The 18,056-nt window shown below is 44.8% G+C and overlaps 1 protein-coding gene across 4 annotated transcripts in view; it reads left to right on the top strand.

Annotated features, from left to right (window-relative positions):
- vps13d (vacuolar protein sorting 13 homolog D) overlaps positions 1–18,056 on the top strand; it is a 206,285-nt gene that overhangs the window by 104,184 nt on the left and 84,045 nt on the right. For all 4 annotated transcript variants that reach the window (XM_054745595.2, XM_054745599.2, XM_054745598.2 and 1 more), the window contains exons 40-41: positions 11,569–11,674; positions 11,795–11,947. In XM_054745595.2, coding sequence (XP_054601570.1) covers positions 11,569–11,674; positions 11,795–11,947 — 259 coding nt within the window. The remainder of the gene's footprint in view (positions 1–11,568; positions 11,675–11,794; positions 11,948–18,056) is intronic.

Here is an 18,056-nt window from a genome sequence, read left to right as displayed (position 1 = left end):
AGTAAATGTAGTTTCCAAATAATAAATAAGAGGTGCATTCATCTGTGGATCTCCTTTGATCCACATTAGTGATATTCTCAGCACCAGAACAGTGAAGCAAAGAAAGAATCCTGAGTTTGTTAGTAATTTTATTTATTAGGTGCATCTAACCTGTTCTATTCTTCTCTGAAATGAGATCAAACCAGTGCTTCTATGGGTTGTCTCCACTCTGCACTGGAAAATTTTACTTTATTTAGAGACGTGTCATAATTTCTCCCCAAGCCCCCCCACCCCCCCCCCCCCCCCCCCCACCCACACACACACACACACACACACACACACACACACCACCACAGCTGGAAAAATTCCTAGGGGAAACACTGAATCAACCAATCACATGGCAGTTGCTTCAGTGCATTTAGGGGCGTGGTCCTGGTCAAGACCATCTCCTGAACTCCAAACTGAAGGTCAGAATGGGAAAGAAAGATGATTTAAGCTATTTTGAGTGTGGCATGGTTGTTGGTGCCAGACGGGCCGGTCTGAGCATTTCACAATCTGCTCAGTTACTGGGATTTTCACCCACAACCATTTCTAGGGTTTACAAGGAATGGTGTGAAAAGGGAAAAACATCCAGTATGCGGCAGTCCTGTGGGCCACAATGCCTTGTTGATGCTAGAGGTCAGAGGAGAATGGGCCGACTGATTCAAGCTGATAGAAGAGCCTAACCCTCGTTATAACCTTAGGAACGCAGCAAAGCATCTGTGAAGCCACAACACGCACAACCTTAAGGCGGATGGGCTACAGAAGACCCCACCGGGTACCACTCATCTCCACTACAAACAGGAAAAAGAGGCTACAGTCTGCACCAGCTCACCAAAACTGGACAGTTGAAGACTGGAAAAATGCTGCCTGGTCTGATGAGTCTCCATAGGGCCTTACATGGACAAGCACCATCTTACATTGGTGATCTTCTTAGTCCCTACACCCCCAGCAGGTCCCTGAGGTCCAGTGATCAAAGCCTACTGGTTGTGCAGCACCAGGCTAAAGGTCAAAGGTGACAGATCATCTGCTGCTGTGGCCCCCAGACTCTGGACCTCTCTCCCCCTGAGCCTGAGATCAGTGGACTCAGTGGTCTCCTTTAAAAAGCAGCTGAAGACTCACTTGTTCAAGCTGGCTTTTGTATGACCTTCTTCACCTCTCTCTCTTTATTCTGCTCTCCCCACCTATTCCACCTTCCTCAGGATCCACTGGTTTCCCTCTTTCCTGTTCACTCTCTCTCTTTCTTTACATTTTTTCTTTTAAATCCCAATTGCCTATTTTTGCTCATTTTAAATATATTTTTAAACATTTTCAAAACACTTTTTTTCTATTTTTACAATTTTTATATTTTTTGTTTTTGTTTTTGTGAAGCGCCTCGTGATTTTTATCTTGAGAGGCGCTATAGAAATGATATTTTCTTCTTCTTCTTCTTCCATTTCTGTTCAGACATTCAGACGGTAGAGTCAGAATTGGGCGTAAACAGAATGAGAACATGGATCCATCATGCCTTGTTACCACTGTGCTGGCTGGTGGTGGTGGTGTCATGGTGTGGGGGATGTTTTCTTGGCACACTTTAGGCCCCTTAGTGCCAAATGGGCATGGTTTAAATGCTACGGGCCACCTGAGCATTGTTTCTGACCATGTCCACCCCTTCATGGCCACCATGTACCCGTCCTCTGATGGCTACTTCCAGCAGGATAACGCACCATGTCATAAAGCTCCGATCATTTCTAACTGGTTTCTTGAACATGACGATGAGTTCACTACTACAACGACCCCCACAGTCACCAGATCTCAACCCGATAGAGCATCTTTGGGATGAGGTGGAACGGGAGCTTCGTGCCCTGGATGTGCATCCCACACATCTCCATCATCTGCAAGATGCTGTCCTATCAATATGGGCCGACATTTCTAAAGAATGCTTTCAGCACCTTGTTGAATCAACGCCACGTAGAATTAAGGCAGTTCTGAAGGAGAAAGGGGGTCAAACACCGTATTAGTGTGGTGGTCCTGATAATCCTTTAAGTGAGGGTATAAACCGCACATATCTGATTCCAGTCCAGATTCTATTTTACAACTACGAGAACTCCAGAACCTCGTCTGCTCTCCGATTACACACACTTTGTCATGGTAACCAGACTGACTGACAGCTAAGAGGCTGCATTCGGACATTTCCAAATAAAACTAACTCCACCCAGAATGACTCGTTAAATGTAAATGAGAGCCTGTTACTCTACGATTTATCAGATTCAAGTTTATTTAGTCCTTGTTTGGTGTATTTGCACTTTGGCAGCCAGTGTCTCAATCTCGCAAGTTTTCTTTTATTCTAGGTAGAACACAGGGAATCGGCTAAAGTGCTGAGGGCGTAGCGTGACCAAATACAGTTTATTGATGGCGATGTAGATGACTGAGAAAGGACACGAGCACCTGGTAGCTCAGGTGGATTACAGGCGTACGAGAGGCCTCCGTGTCTTTCATAAATCAGGATTTTGACCCTTCATACGAACGTTCTAAATTTCGTCCGTAGGAAGGATTTCATAACAAATGAATAACCTCTTCAGCAAGCCCCCTAGAGACATTTGATTATGCACAAGCTGCAGGTGACCGGCTCAGGTTTACGCTGAGCAGAAGGAAGTTCAGACCACTGTAGGTAAAATGTTTAATTGTTTGAATGTTACTGGGGCGCTCTGATCAGCCTGTTTGGACTAAGTATTCATAAAAAATGAGTGGAAATTTAACGGTATTGAATGATAATAAAAACTAAAAGCTGCTTCTGCTGGGTAGATAAACAAAGAAAGTAAAATAAATATTGCTACTTGGTTTTGAAGCTCAAGGCAGACCAGAAATCTCTTCATATAGCTCTTGACCAGAGCTATTCAATTCCATTCCTCGAAGTCCGGCATCCAGCACGCTTTAGTGGTTTCTCTGATTCAACACACTTGATTCACCTGTACAGCAGCTCATCAGGCTCTGCAGAAGCCTGTTAATCACCTGCTGATTCAAATCAGGTGTTTTGAAACAGAATTAAAACTTAAAGGTGCTGGATACCGGCCCTCCATGCCCAGATTTGAGTACCCATGCTCTAGACGATGGAGTAGCACTTCATGGTCCACGTTATCAAAGGCTGCCGTGAGATCCAACAGGACTAGCGGTACTGGATTGCACACATCAGTTGCTAACAAAATGTTCTTGTCAGGGACTTGCATAAACCAGCCAGGAGAGCACTGATGATTTTCTTGATGCCTTAATTTATTACTTTTTTTTTCTTTTCTCAAAAGAGGAGCCAACCAGTACTTGAAATAACATAACAACTGACTTAGGAACAAAAGGAGCCCAAACTCAGGACCTGACTACAGACATGTACAACAAAACCTCTCTACAGACACAACAGGATCAACTTAAACAGTGGCTGATCAGACCACTGCCAACACACTAGGGTGGGGAGACATCAGCTAACAAAGAACATAAATAAACTACTCCTAACAAATACATACTAATCAGTCCATTATGTTTGAGTTACTTAAAATGAATACATATTACTATCAAAACCCAACTACTATTTACAAAAGAGAATAACTATACACAAACACAGGAATCTCTTCTCCCTTGAGAGTTGGTATGAGCCAATAGTGCTGATCAGGCCAAGTAAAGCGATCTGCTACAGCTGCTCCAACTCCAAGGCCACTGGCAACTCAAGTAAAACTTATTAAACAATCATATAAACACCTATAGACTAAAACCGATAAGTAACTGAATGTGTGCACTACATACTGTCACCTACACAGTCAATCCATAGAAACAAAACACTCACTTATTCAAAATAAACGAAACATTACCAGACAGCCATTCACTCGAGGTGTGACAGCAGGGCAGCTGTCACATTTGTTAACAACCTTGCGGGAAATTTCTTGCAGGTGGGAAGCTGACAGGGAAAAGACACCGGCATTGTCCTCTCAGCCGTTTTATCTCTTTTCAAAATTAACATGTTCAGGACTTTGCTAAAAACTGGGCGTACACTGTGTGGCTTTTTGCTTGTAGCATTCAGCTCCATCTAAAACTGTACGACTTCCTCACAGAGCAAGGCTCACAAGTCATGTTCTCACACTTTACCACCCAACACTCGAATACGACCATACTCCTCACACTGTATGTCTGTAGCAACACGTTAGACCTTAATAAATGTCAAAAAATCAGCACAACCCTTCAGACCTTCAAGACTGAAAACCTGGAAGACTGTTGTACAACACAACAAACATCAATACCAATTATTGATGTTTGTTGTACTGTAGGCTTGTCATAGATGTTGGAGGAGACACTGGGGCTTATGGGGGCTGGAGGGGGAGACTTAAGAATGGAAGCACATTTACTCCAGAGGTACTTTAGCTGTCTACACATTCCTGCAGCAGCAAGGTCAACAACCAAAGACTCAAAATCAGAAATTGCTGCTGTGGTATCAATGCGTAAACCCGAGGATGAACAATATGTCTACATTGGTGTCGACTGTTAGTAATTTTTTAACATACTGGGATCGGTTTTGATAAGTAAAACTAGGCACTTATTAACGATCGATGTTTATTTCCATCCAGTTGTCATTAATGTGTCTTTGTCTAAAGGGACGGTGTTTGGTCCTGCAATATTTTTTGGTCATCTGTAGGGATTCATCAAAATGAAAATTATGGCTGAAACCGAAAATGAGGAAACAAGACCGGAAAACCGAAACACCTGAAAGAAACGATCGTGTGAATAATTAGTAGAGCTGAGGAAAATAATCGATGCATCGGGATGCGGACATAAACGATTCTGCATCATAGAAGAGTACACCATAATCGATTATAGTGGAATGTAGTTTTGTTTTTGTTTTTTAACGGCGGCACCAGCGCAGCATCCATGTCAGAGTGAGTGTCCTCCACATTTACCAACTATTGTTCCACCTTTACGTGGTACTGCAGGGCTGAGCGCTGGAGTTGTAATCTGAGACCGAACCCGAACCGAATCAGCCCGACCGGTTCTGTTGGATTTGGGCCGTGAATTATGCTAATTGAGCGGGTTGACACGCAGCGCTATGCTCGCTCGGTCAGCGACAGAGAGAGAGAGAGAGAGAGAGAGAGAGACTGTGCTCACACAAGAGCGAGGATGGGAGGACGCTCCTCCAAACATACGTTATTATTTTCATAAATTCATTATTGTTTCTCCTGGAAGCGCTCAGTCAGACCGAGTGCTGTGATGTAGGGAGATCCGGTCTTGGGGAGGGGGCGGGGTCAGTGACAGCGGCTGCAGCGTGATCATCTCTCTTTATTTAGGAACACGGAGAAGTTAAAAGGAGAGAGAGATAGAAGATAGAAGTTCTTGTTCCACTTTATTCTTTTGTTTCATGAAGATAAACTGATGTTAAATTCAGCTTCAAGAGAAACTGGGAGGAAGCTTTGGTCCATTTTAGGTTACAGGAGGTCTGTCTCCTATCTGCTCCTCCAGAGACAGCATGGACATGAGGGTCACATGGTGAGGGTCACATGGACATGAGGGTCACATGGTGAGGGTCACATGGTGAGGGTCACATGGACATGAGGGTCACATGGTGAGGGTCACATGGACATGAGGGTCACATGGTGAGGGTCACATGGTGAGGGTCACATGGTGAGGGTCACATGGACATGAGGGTCACATGGTGAGGGTCACATGGACATGAGGGTCACATGGTGAGGGTCACATGGTGAGGGTCACATGGACATGAGGGTCACATGGACATGAGGGTCACATGGTGAGGGTCCCACAGGACAGGTTAGTGGAAAGGTTTGTAGTTAGCTGGCTAGTGAAGGAGATCCATCAGATGGGTAATTTAATCCTAATCCAGCCCACAGCCTTCTGCTGGTGTTATTATCAGGAAGAATAAAACACACATCTTAAATATTATTGGAGTGTAGAATTTGTTTTATGTTTTATTATTTTCTGCATCAAACAGAACTTGATTCATTCTCCAACATTTCAGAAACGAACCGCTGGGTTCAAATAAAAATAAACTAAGTCAAACATTTCATTTGGTGTTATTTCTGACACCCTTCAGCTGCGGCATAAATATCTGACTCTAGAGCTGCTCAGAGACATTAAACACTCATATATGAACCCATCATGTATTTTATTATTACATTATGTGTCCTGTAGGTTTTCAGTACTTTTTTAGATTTTGTGAGTTTTTGCTAAGCGTGTTTTTCTCAGCCTGAGGCGTGGTGCTGAAACAGGAAACAGATGTTTTGCTTTGTTGAATCTTCTTAAATGTTTAAATGTTTTGTCCTAACCTGTTGTGAATGGAGAGCTTTTCAGGAATGGCAGGTTGTGCCAATTACGTTTTTGATATCTAACATAAATCAATATGAAATAATCGTGATGCATCGGGATATCGAATCAAATTTAATCGTTGACACAATAATCGTAATCGAATCGGGAGACAAGTGAAGAAACACCGCTAGTAATTAGAACCGTAGCATTTATGACTACGATGTGTACTAACCTGACTCAAATCAAGGCATTACAATAAATCAGTCACAAAACCATGAAAATGTTTATATCAAGGATCTTTATTGTCCTTGTGCCAGTGTCCCGGTACAACATAGTTACAGTTCAAACCCTAACCCGTCCTTGATTTGACATAACAAGACAAGACACAACATAACCATTAGACAGAGACACACTGACAGAGGCGAGGCTGCCGATCACGGGCGCCACCGGTCCCTCCGACCACCACCAGCAGGCAAGGCGGATTAAGTGTCTTTCCCAAGGACACAATAGTAGCATTCTCTGGTCAGAGCCGGGATTAAACCTGCAACCTTCCGATAACTGGACAACCCGCTCTACCTTCTGAGTTGCTGCTGTGCCAATGCATGCAGCAACAGTGGAGAGGAAAACTCCCTTTTAACAGGAAGAAATCTCGAGAGGATCCTGGCTCAGTTTAAGCAGCCATCATCTACGACTCACTGGGGACCTGTTTCCCTCAGAGAGCTGCAGCCTCAGTGCATATGCTCGATCACTCAGTGTGGTCACAAGCGCACTGACTGACATCTATGTCACGAACAGAACTCAGAAGACCCGTGAGGACGCCAAACACAGTAAAAGTAGATAAAAAAGTCTTTATTTTCTGAGGAGTTACCAGAGGTGGGCGAGGCCGGAGACCGAGTCAGAGACAGGCGAAGGTCGTGGTGGCAGGCAGAGTTCAAGACAGGTGTTACACCCCTCCAGGCCTAGGATTACCAAGAGGGGCAACACAAGTGTGGTGGGAGCAAACACGAGGACATGTAAAAGGTCAAAAGGAGTTTATTAAACTAAAATTGTCTCCGTCAGGCAAAACTGGTCCTTGAAAATAATAAAGCCAGAGGTCTGGTTAATCTAGTCTTTTAAAAAATATAACTAAAGCTCTGGGCAAGGCCCCACACTCGTATAATACCCTCCCTTGGGTATGTTGTCCTCCTTTTGGTCCCGTGCTGCTCCTAACGTGGTCGGCGTCTCACGCTCTCCCGTTCTCTCAGTCTCTCTCTCTCCGAGCAGATGGTTCTCCTCCAGGAAAAGATCCTCGTGTTATCTGTCTTCTCTTGTTCAGGTAATCCACGGATCGTGTATGTGACTCGTCTCCACGATCTCCGGCTGCAACTCTCTTCCGGAACACCGCTTCTTTACTCTGCTTTTGCTTCTCTGTTCCGCTCTGCGCTCCTTCTTCTAAACTCCCGAACTCTGTGACTGGACTCCTCTTCTGCTCTCCGTTCTTGCTCCTTCTGGACCCGCTCGAGCGCTCTCTCCCCTTTTCGTCCGCGTCTCGTCTTTTATAAGAAGTCCTATTGAGCGCTGATTGTCCCCGGCTGGTGTCAGCGGGCCGGCAGAAGGGTGCGTGCCTCTCTCCATGGTGCTGATCCTGTCTCAGCGGGACCAGAGCGAGGAGCTGTCCCTGGTGCGGTGGTTTAAAATGGAGCTCAGGAACACAAAGGTCATAACAACAGGGGTCAGGAGCGAAAACAAGGTCCGGAGGCTGAGATCAGGCAGGGTGAATGGCTGGCAGATTTACTTGCATGGGCTTTCAATAATCTGGCAGGGAACTGGTGGCTGACTGGTGAATATATAGCAGGGGGAGCAGGTGTGAGTGATAAGCAGAGGAGTCAGGAGCAGGTGAAGTGGATGAAGCTGATGACAGGAACAAGTGAGATGGAGTTGATGAGGTGCAGACTGAAGTTGCTAGGGAAAACAGGGCTTGGCTGGATCTTAATGAGAGGAACCAGGTGTGCTGCATAAAGACTGAATGAGGAGGCAGAGGAGGGTGAATGATTGGAAGTCATGCCAATCTAAGTGGATTCAGGTCGATCTTATTGTAATAAGCTAGGAGTCTTTATCCTAGCTTACAAGCACATTGGAAAACGGCTTCTCAAATGAAGTTGGTTCCACTCCGATACAGTAGGTGGCAACATGCACCTCTTCATGTCTTTCAGTTAGGTTATAGCAACACAAGCAGTGAACAGAGGCTGGTGGGAGTGAAGCAAACACAATTGAAATAGGATTTGCACAATGGCTAAAGGCATGTACAACGCTGCAGCACAGCTTATTTGGTACGAACTGTCCTGTTTTATGGTGTTACGCATGCTGCTTTGTGATGATGGTCTTGTCAGAGGACCGCTTCCGCGGTCTCGTCACTTCTGGAATGTGGGCATCTAGCCTGTATTAGCTCGGCTGACGGGTTTACATGCAGTGTATTGGGATTGCTTCTGCATTATCTGGGTGCTTCAGCTTGATAAGAACTGGTTCGCTGTTAGCCAGAGTAACGCATTACTGCATTACTACATGCATGTAAAAAACATCTTTTTAGGGCAATACTTCGGTTTTCTGGAGCGCATGTTAATGCACTGACTGTTGTTCGCAGGCGGGAGGGAGATCAAGGATGTGAAGAGCACTTTGACTCCTTCAGTTGGTGCATCGCCAGGCTATTATATCCTATTCCCAAATGTACCCCACTGGGTTTGTTCCATCCGGACAAGCTGGAGAACCCCACTCTCATTGTTGAAAGAATCTCGTTGAATGACCAGTTGACCAAATCCATGATTTAATAAACATGTAGTTTTCAGGAGGAACGCAGAGAAGCGCTGTGTAGGCAGACAGGACAAGAGCCTTGGGAAAAGATGAGGGAGGAGAAAAGAGAAGTGTCTCAACTCTACGGGTGCCTGAAGAATAAGAACTAAAACTCAAAGTAAAATGTTTCACATGACCATAGTTGTGTACATTAAATAATAATAAATGAAAAATGAATACATTAATTATCAATGTACAGACTTATAACTGAAAGACCTGCTGAGGACTGTAAAATAACCCTTTAAGTGCCAAAGTCACACAATTGCATTTAACGAGCCACAGCTGCATCTAGTCCCTCATGAAGTTCTTACTTTACACCTTTAGACTTCACACTTTTTCTAATGAGGAGGTTAAAAACACAACGCTTTACCAGGGAGCTGCAGGTAATGTCTAAGTTAGCCCCGGTGGTGTGTGCACATGTGCTTTAAGCCTGTTTAATATTGCATTCTTGAAAACAGAACCACCTGTTGCAACATATAATATTTAAATATGCCTTACTAGTTTTTATTAAGTATTGAACTGGTAAATAGTCTATATTTGATATAGCGCCTTCTAGAGTCCTGGAACCCCCCAAGGTGCTTTACAACACAACCAATCATTCACCCATTCACACACTGGTGCTGATGAGCTACAGTACGTTGTAGCCACAGCTGCCCTGGGGCGCACTGACAGAGGCGAGTCTGCCGAACGCAGGCGCCACTGGTCCCTCCGGCCACCACCAGCAGGCGAGGAGGGTAAAGTGTCTTGTTCAAGGACACAACGACAGAGACAGACTGAGCGGGGCTCGTACCTGCAACCTTTTGAGTACGGGGTGAGCACATCACTCCTGTGCCACCGTCACCCCGTTGAAATAATTCAATGCAAGTAACTTGTGGCTATCAGCTTGTATCAGCACACATATTATATAACGGAGGCAAGTGCAACGTTTGAGTATTACTGTTTAATATTACATACATGATACTTTGGACTATTCTAGAAGATGTTTCCAGCCAGGGAATGTGGGAATTACAACGTGGAAAGCTATGGAGTTGCAAAAGTTTGTGATAAATGCTGCACAAGTGGTACAAAGTTAGAGGTCTGCATTCAAAACAGAGTGACATTTTGAGTTGAATGTACTAGTTACACAGTTACAGTAACAAAGATACTTCAAACAACTACTGAACAGCCATTTTAAAAACCGTGCTTGTTTTTTAAGAAGTACTTGATTTCCTTTGTACTCATGTTACCAATGTGGTGGCTGTCATGTCAAGTTGACGGCAACACGGGGCATCAACTAACTCATGCCTCACACACCATGTGCCTGCAGACAGCAAGTGTTGGACTCAAAGTGCTTAGACCGGAGCCTTGTGTGAACCACCGCACCAACAATCCTATTCCTGCGACTGCTCTCCTCACTGACGTTGCCAGCAGGACAACAAATACGTACATCTTTACAACACTGAGCGAAGCAATAACTAAGAACAACTCAAACTGCCACAATAAACATGCATAAACACCCCAAAGAGAACAAAATAACTAAGAAGATGACTAACCACAATGTAAGTAAGTAAATGTTACTTCTACAGCAGTTATCACAGACAGAATCACGAAGTGTTTCACGTAGATCACAATAAAATAACATCTAGCATCATAAAAGTATAATAATCTAAAAGCAGAAGTAGATTAACATCAGAAAAATAAATTCATAAAATTATAAAATTTCGTAAACCGATGAAAGAAGATTACAAATTAGAGTTAAAAATAAAAAATTAAAATATTTAGGTAAAGGTAGCTTTAAATAAAAGGGTTTTCAGCTGTTTTTTAAAAGTGTCCAGACTGTCAACGCTGCGTAAGGATAAAGGAGGATAATTCCAGAGTCGGGGAGCAACAGTCAGGAAGGAGCGATCACCTCCACTTTTATATCTGGTCTTTGGAACTTCTAGAAGGTTCTGGTGGGTGGACCTGAGGGCTCGGGCTGGAGAATAAGGCTTTAACAGGTCAGTAGTATAGGGAGGAGGTTGACCATGTAGAGCCCTGAAGGTTCTAGTCAGGACTCTAAAGTTAACGGGTAACCAGTGCAGAGTCGTCAGAATAGGAGTGATGCACCTTGCCCACTGCAACTTTTACAGTGGAGTAATTTTGTATTCATTAAGTTGCAGTTGTAACGTTACTGTTGCCCATGGTCAGGGTTAGGGTTAGGGTTCTGTTCTGTCTCTGAAGAGCCACAGCCCCTCAGTAGCACCCAGTAAACTGGTATGAACCAGGTTTTGGTGGGTGCAACCTGGCAAACATGATTATTTTAAGTAGTTTGAGCTCAACTCAACATTTGTGCGGCGGACCACCAAACGGGAGCCCCTATTGAGTACCACTGTGGTGCTTTCTGTGTGAAGTAAAGCACATTACCAGGCTCCCTGTATCCTCTAGCTGAAGCTGCTGCTCAGGAGTCTGAAACCCTCTCTGACATCTTCTCAGCAGACATGAAGCTGTCCAAGAGGAGGCAGCCATTTGTGCCTTACACTCTGCGTAACCACACAGGATGCACCATGCGCTTCGCCACTCTGACTACAACTCCCACTAGGTAGGTCTGAACTCTGAATACAGTCGTGTGGGGCAGAGGCCAGCTTCAGACCAAGGAAGTTCCTGCTGCTGGCTCACTCAGGAAACTTCTGTAAAACTGTTGCTCCTTTTCTCTCCACAGGGTGGCGCTGTCTCACAGCAACAGTGCAGACTCCATCTCTGACATCCACAGTTCAGGAAATGACGACTCCCACAAGGTCAGCTTGTGGAGAGAAGTGCTACCAGGAGAGGAATTTTCCTTTGAGTTTGAGGCGCGAGAGAAGCTTCGCCACAGGTAAAGTCTGAATCAAGTTACCTTCACCCTGTCCACGATTTTGGGTCCTAAGAACAGAAAGATCCATTATTCTGACCTGCAACTTGCACTTGCAACAATTCATCAACTAGTTTTGTTGACTCTGTTAAAGCAACTGCTGAGACTCAGATCTTTGATGAGAGATGGAGCCGGACACAATCCCAGAAGTTTGGGATTCGATTTGAAATGATCACTGCCGTTCCCACTTGTTTTGTTCAGATGGACCCATATTGCCAACATGCTGTCCTCTTCATGCATATTTCTATAAAGTACCTTACAACTAGTAACAATACACATGTAGAAGAAAAGACTTTTTGTTGTGACTATAAATTTAAACATCTGTGGATGTTTAGGTTTTCTATTTATTCATCGTACCACAGAACATTGTGAGAACTCCTTTCAGTTCCAGTTATGCATCAGAGGAATGAACCAAAGATGTTTTAACAAAAAAAACATAAACAGCAAGTATTCAACCCTAAACACAATCATCTTAGTTTTAAATGACAACAGTGAATGTTTTCTTAGTGCGTCATATGAGTGCTAAATGTGCACTTGTGACTATCTGTATTAAGCAAAGTCAGAACCCCCCCCCCCCCCCCCCCAATCCAACCACCATCATCCCAGTCATGGTCTCTTTACTCCTGTAGATTTCCAGGACATTTACCTCGTCCAGAAACACATGAGACCATCCTCACGCCCTGCTGATTACATTCCTACTACCTTGTTCATCAGGATGTTGGACCAAACCGGCCCATGCATTGTAGATTTTATTAATTTATCCCTACAGTCTGGCTCCCAAGCAGATGCCAACACACACACACACACACACACACACACACACACACACACACACACGTACACACACACACACACACACACACACACACACGTACACACACACACACGTACACACACACGCACGCACGCACGCACGCACACACACACACACACACACACACACACACACACACACACACACGTACACACACGTACACACACACACACACACACACACACACACACACACGTACACACACACACACACACACACACACACACACACACACGTACACACACACACACACACACGTACACACACACACACACGTACACACACACACACACACGTACACACACACACACACACACACGTACACACACACACACACACACACGTACACACACACACACACACACGTACACACACACACACACACACGCACACACACACACACACACGTACACACACACACACACACACACACGTACACACACACACACACACACACACATGTACACACACACACACACGCACGCACACACACACACACACACGTACACACACACACACACACACACACACACACACACACACACACACACACACACACACACACACGTGCGTGTGGCTGAGTGCAGATGTAGTAGGAACAAAGAAGACGGAAATGCCATCAAAGGAGCCAACTGCATCGGGAGCAGCAGGATTGGCAGCAGAAGCCTGGGCAAGAGGAGGCACGAGAAGCACCCCGGCCGCCACAGCCCACCGCTGCCAGCCCCCACAGAGGAAACACTGGTTTACTAATGAGACTAAGATAACAAGTTAAGAATCAAATTAAACATAAACAGCTGATAAATAAAGATTTAAATAAAAAACACTGATAAAAGATAACCAAGTAGAAACATATTTTTAAATTTATAAAAATATTGTACAACAGATTATAAATACTGGTTAAAACTAATAATTATTACAAGTTAAAATTCATATATAAGAAAATATGTGTCATTTAAGTAAAAGAGTAAGTAATAAAACACTGATAAAATATATAAAAGATGGTAAAACAGGCTAAAATAGATAGTTATCAATTAAAAGCTATACTAAAAAGGTGGGTCTTGAGCCTGGCCTTTAAAACAAGAACACTCTCTACGGCCCTGACGTCTTCTGGCAGACTGTTCCAGAGGCGAGGGCCATAAAACTGGAAGGATGCCTCACCTTGGTGGTGTGTCCTGACTTTTGGAATGACGAGGACATGGCTGCCAGAGGAGCGCAAGAACCCTGGCTTACAACGTGACTGTGTGTGTGTGTGTGTGTGTGTGTGTGTGTGTGTGTGTGTGTGTGTGTGTGTGTGTGTGTGTGTGTGTGTGTGTGTGTGTGTGTGTGTGTGTGTGTGTGTGTGTGTGTGAATGCTTTCAGGCATTAGGTAATGCATTTGTTAATAGGATTAAAGTAATGAAGTATAAAATTTCCACAGCAGGCGCTATATAAATAAACTTGAATTTAATTGAAAAGTTGAAGAAAACAGTTCATCCTGGATAAAATCTCATCTCTAAAATATCCATAAAAAGGCTTAAAAATGAAGTGGGAACTGGATCTAAAAGACGTGCTGGGCCTCACTGAGGAGAAAGCTTTATCCAGAGTTTCAGCCTCAACCAGGAAACACTGTCCCGTGCTTCCTCTGTAAGGGTACACACACACTCAGATTTCATTAAAACCACTAAAGTCTGACTGTGTGTTCCTTCCCTCTGAAGTGGTCTGCCAACTCCTCACAAAGAGAGCTTGATGGTGTTTCCTGAGATGCATCAGGGGTGTTGTTAAAAACTTTTGATAGTGGAAAACAGGATTTTAGGATTGTTTTTATTTTCTGAGATGATTTAGGAAAAGTATTCATACCTTGAGTTCCTTACTGCATTGTTGTATGACTTTAGAGTTTATCTGTATATCTGATAGTTTATAGTGATTTTTTTTCCCATTTTCTCTCTGCCACCCTGCAGTTCCTCTTGGATTCTGAAAGCTTAGTTCCTCCATGGGAATGTTAGTCTAGGCTGTATTGTGGAGCCAGACGGTCCAGGGTGGACTGAAGCCTGCTGTTAGAGTAGTTCACTATAAAATCACAGGGAGCAGGTAAAGCAATAGGAGGTATCCTGCAGCCACTTCAGGGGTTAGATGACGTTTCCTGACAGTTCTCACAGAGGTCTCCCGCTGGGTGAAACGGGTGATATTAAAAAACACGCAACAGAGACAGCCAAGTCAACAACAGAGCACACGGGTAGACCGGCCATGCGTGGTGACCAAGTCTAGGGTGTGCCATCTGTTATGAGTAGGCTGTGTGACGTGTTGGCTAAAAAATCAATCAATAAAGGGTCTAAAAGATTATCCACATGTAAGTTAAAATTACCGGCTAAAATGATTTGGTTGTAAGAGTTGTGTACGTTTGGATTATGAAAGAATGGATATCGCTTGAAACGCGGATTCTTCCAGATGTGAGAGGTGAGTCTGCTCTTTGTTTTGTTAGTTTAGGCGTTGACATCATCATAGAGCGCACTGTACTGTGACTCGTTAAAAAACAGTAAACATGCAGAAAAAAAGCTGGCAGTGAATGAGTTAAAAAACAAGTTAGGACTCATATCAGCCTAAAAATTACTGACCCATTTCTAAACGACCCTTTATCTTTAAAATACTGGAAAAGGTTGTGGCAGAGCAGCTGATTACTTTTCTGGAACTACACAACAGTTTTGATTAATTCCAAACTGGTTTTGCTAAAAATGCGTTCAACAGAAACAGCTTAGCTTAAAGTTTCCAGTGCTGTTAGTAATGTTAGATCTTTTGACACTGTTGATCCCAGCACCTTCATTAACCAGACTTGGTGACTCGGTGGGGATCTCTGGAACTGTTCTAGACTGGTTTAGATCTTACCTTTTCTCAGTGCCAAGGAACCTCGTCTTGGCCCCGCCCCGGTTGCCTAGGAGATACGTCATCAGGAGCCGACAAGACGTGTTCCAGTGTTCATGTTCTACCGAGGCGTGTGTTCTCCATTTGTTAGCCATTTAGCTAGCTGAGCAAGGATACACGGGAGGTGTCTTGTAGCCTAGCCTTGGTCAAAAATTACCCACAATACACCGTTGTATTTAAAAAAGGATGGCGGATCAAAAGCCGGCAGCTACTTCGGGAGCAAATTTCATTTTTAACCTTCTCAGGCTCAAAATAAGTTTTGATAAAAAAACGAACAACTAAGTCCTTCAGGGGTACTTCTGAGTAAAAAAATGCTCATGAAATATGTTTGTTTATGTATTTAGCAGACGCTTTTGTCCAACGTGACTTACAAGCGATAATCAACATGTTGCCCTTGAGGCTAACAGCAACAATAACAACAACTTGACATCAGTCATGGAGAGGAGGGAACAAGGAGTGGACAGTAGAGAGGGGGATGGGTGCGGGGAGGGTGCTAGTTTAGAAGATGCTCTCTGAAGAGCAGGGTCTTCAGGAGTTTCTTGAAAATTGAAAAGGAAGCTCCTGTTCTGGTAGTGCTTGGTAGGTCATTCCACATTTGTGGAACGATGCATGAGAAGAGTCTGGATTGTCCTGAGCGTGGTGTAGGCACTGCTAGCCGACCATCCTGTGATGACCGGAGCGGCCGGGCCGAGACGTAAGCCTTTGCAAGAGGATTCAGGTAGATGGGAGCCGTACCGTCTCAGACTTTGTATGCTAGTGTTAGCTATTTGAATTTGATGCGTGCTGCTAGCGGTAGCCAGTGGAGCTCCATGAACAGAGGGGTGACATGAGCTGTTTTAGGCTGATTGAAGACCAGACGCGCCGCTGCGTTCTGGACCATCTGAAGAGGTCTCACAGTACAGCCTGGAAGACCAGTTAGAAGGGCATTGCAGTAATCGAGGCGGGAGATGACAGTAGATTGCACCAGGAGCTGGGTGGCATGTTGTGTTAGGTATGGTCTGATCTTTCGTATGTTATACAGTGCAAAGCGGCATGAACGAGCAACAGAGGCAACATGATCTTTAAAGCTCAGGTGTTCATCAATCACAACACCCAGATTTCCAACTGCCTTTGAAGGAGCCAGAGATAGGAAGTCATTCTGGATTGAGATATTGTGCTGTATGGATGGTTTTGCTGGGATGACAAGTAATTCAGTTTTAGAGAGGTTGAGTTGGAGATGGTGGGATTTCATCCATTCTGATATGTCAGAGAGACAGTTTGATATTCGTGCTGAGACAGTGTGGTCGTCCGGTGGAAATGACAGATAGAGCTGGGTGTCGTCTGCATAGCAGTGGTAGGAGAAGCCATGTGATCGAATGATCTCACCCAGTGAGGTGGTGTATATGGCAAAGAGAAGGATGTATGTGGAGTAACTAGGTAGGTAGGTTTTAACGTTGCTAATCTGCAACGCCTGCCTCCAGAGGGTTACAAGTAAGTCAACTAGTTTTAAATGTTTTTTTTAGATCCAATGAAGTTATCTATGGTTGGTTAGTTGCTTAGTAGTTGCAGCTGCGGTGGCTAGTGGGTAGTAACTCACTTAATCACAATTTAAAAAGTAAAAGGCTTGTTATATATTTATATTGAAACTTATATGTATAAAATATAACGTCATCTCCTGTTTTTATCGTCGTCGTCGTCGTCGTCTTCCTCCGCTTATCCGGGTCCGGGTCGCGGGGGCAGCATCCCAACTAGGGAGCTCCAGGCCGTCCTCTCCCCGGCCTTGTCCACCAGCTCCTCCGGCAGGACCCCAAGGCGTTCCCGGACCAGATTGGAGATGTAACTTCTCCAACGTGTCCTGGGTCGACCCGGGGGCCTTCTGCCGGCAGGACATGCCCGAAACACCTCCCCGGGGAGGCGTCCAGGAGGCATCCTGACCAGATGCCCAAACCACCTCAACTGGCTCCTTTCGATCCGGAGGAGCAGCGGTTCTACTCCGAGTCCCTCCCGAATGTCCGAGCTCCTCACCCTATCTCTAAGGCTGAGCCCGGCCACCCTACGGAGGAAACTCATTTCGGCCGCTTGTATCCGCGATCTCGTTCTTTCGGTCATTACCCAAAGCTCATGACCATAGGTGAGGATTGGGACGTAGATCGACCGGTAAATCGAGAGCCTGGCTTTCTGGCTCAGCTCCCTCTTCCCCACGACAGATCGGCTCAGCGTCCGCATCACTGCAGACGCCGAACCAATCCGCCTGTCGATCTCCCGATCCCTCCTACCCTCACTCGTGAACAAGACCCCGAGATACTTAAACTCCTCCACTTGAGGTAGGACCTCTCCCCCGACCCGGAGGTGGCAAGCCACCCTTTTCCGGTCGAGAACCATGGT

This window comes from Nothobranchius furzeri, chromosome 10, assembly GCF_043380555.1.
Source record: "Nothobranchius furzeri strain GRZ-AD chromosome 10, NfurGRZ-RIMD1, whole genome shotgun sequence".
Taxonomy (NCBI): Eukaryota; Metazoa; Chordata; class Actinopteri; order Cyprinodontiformes; family Nothobranchiidae; genus Nothobranchius; species Nothobranchius furzeri.
This window is presented reverse-complemented; position numbering and strand designations above follow the sequence as displayed.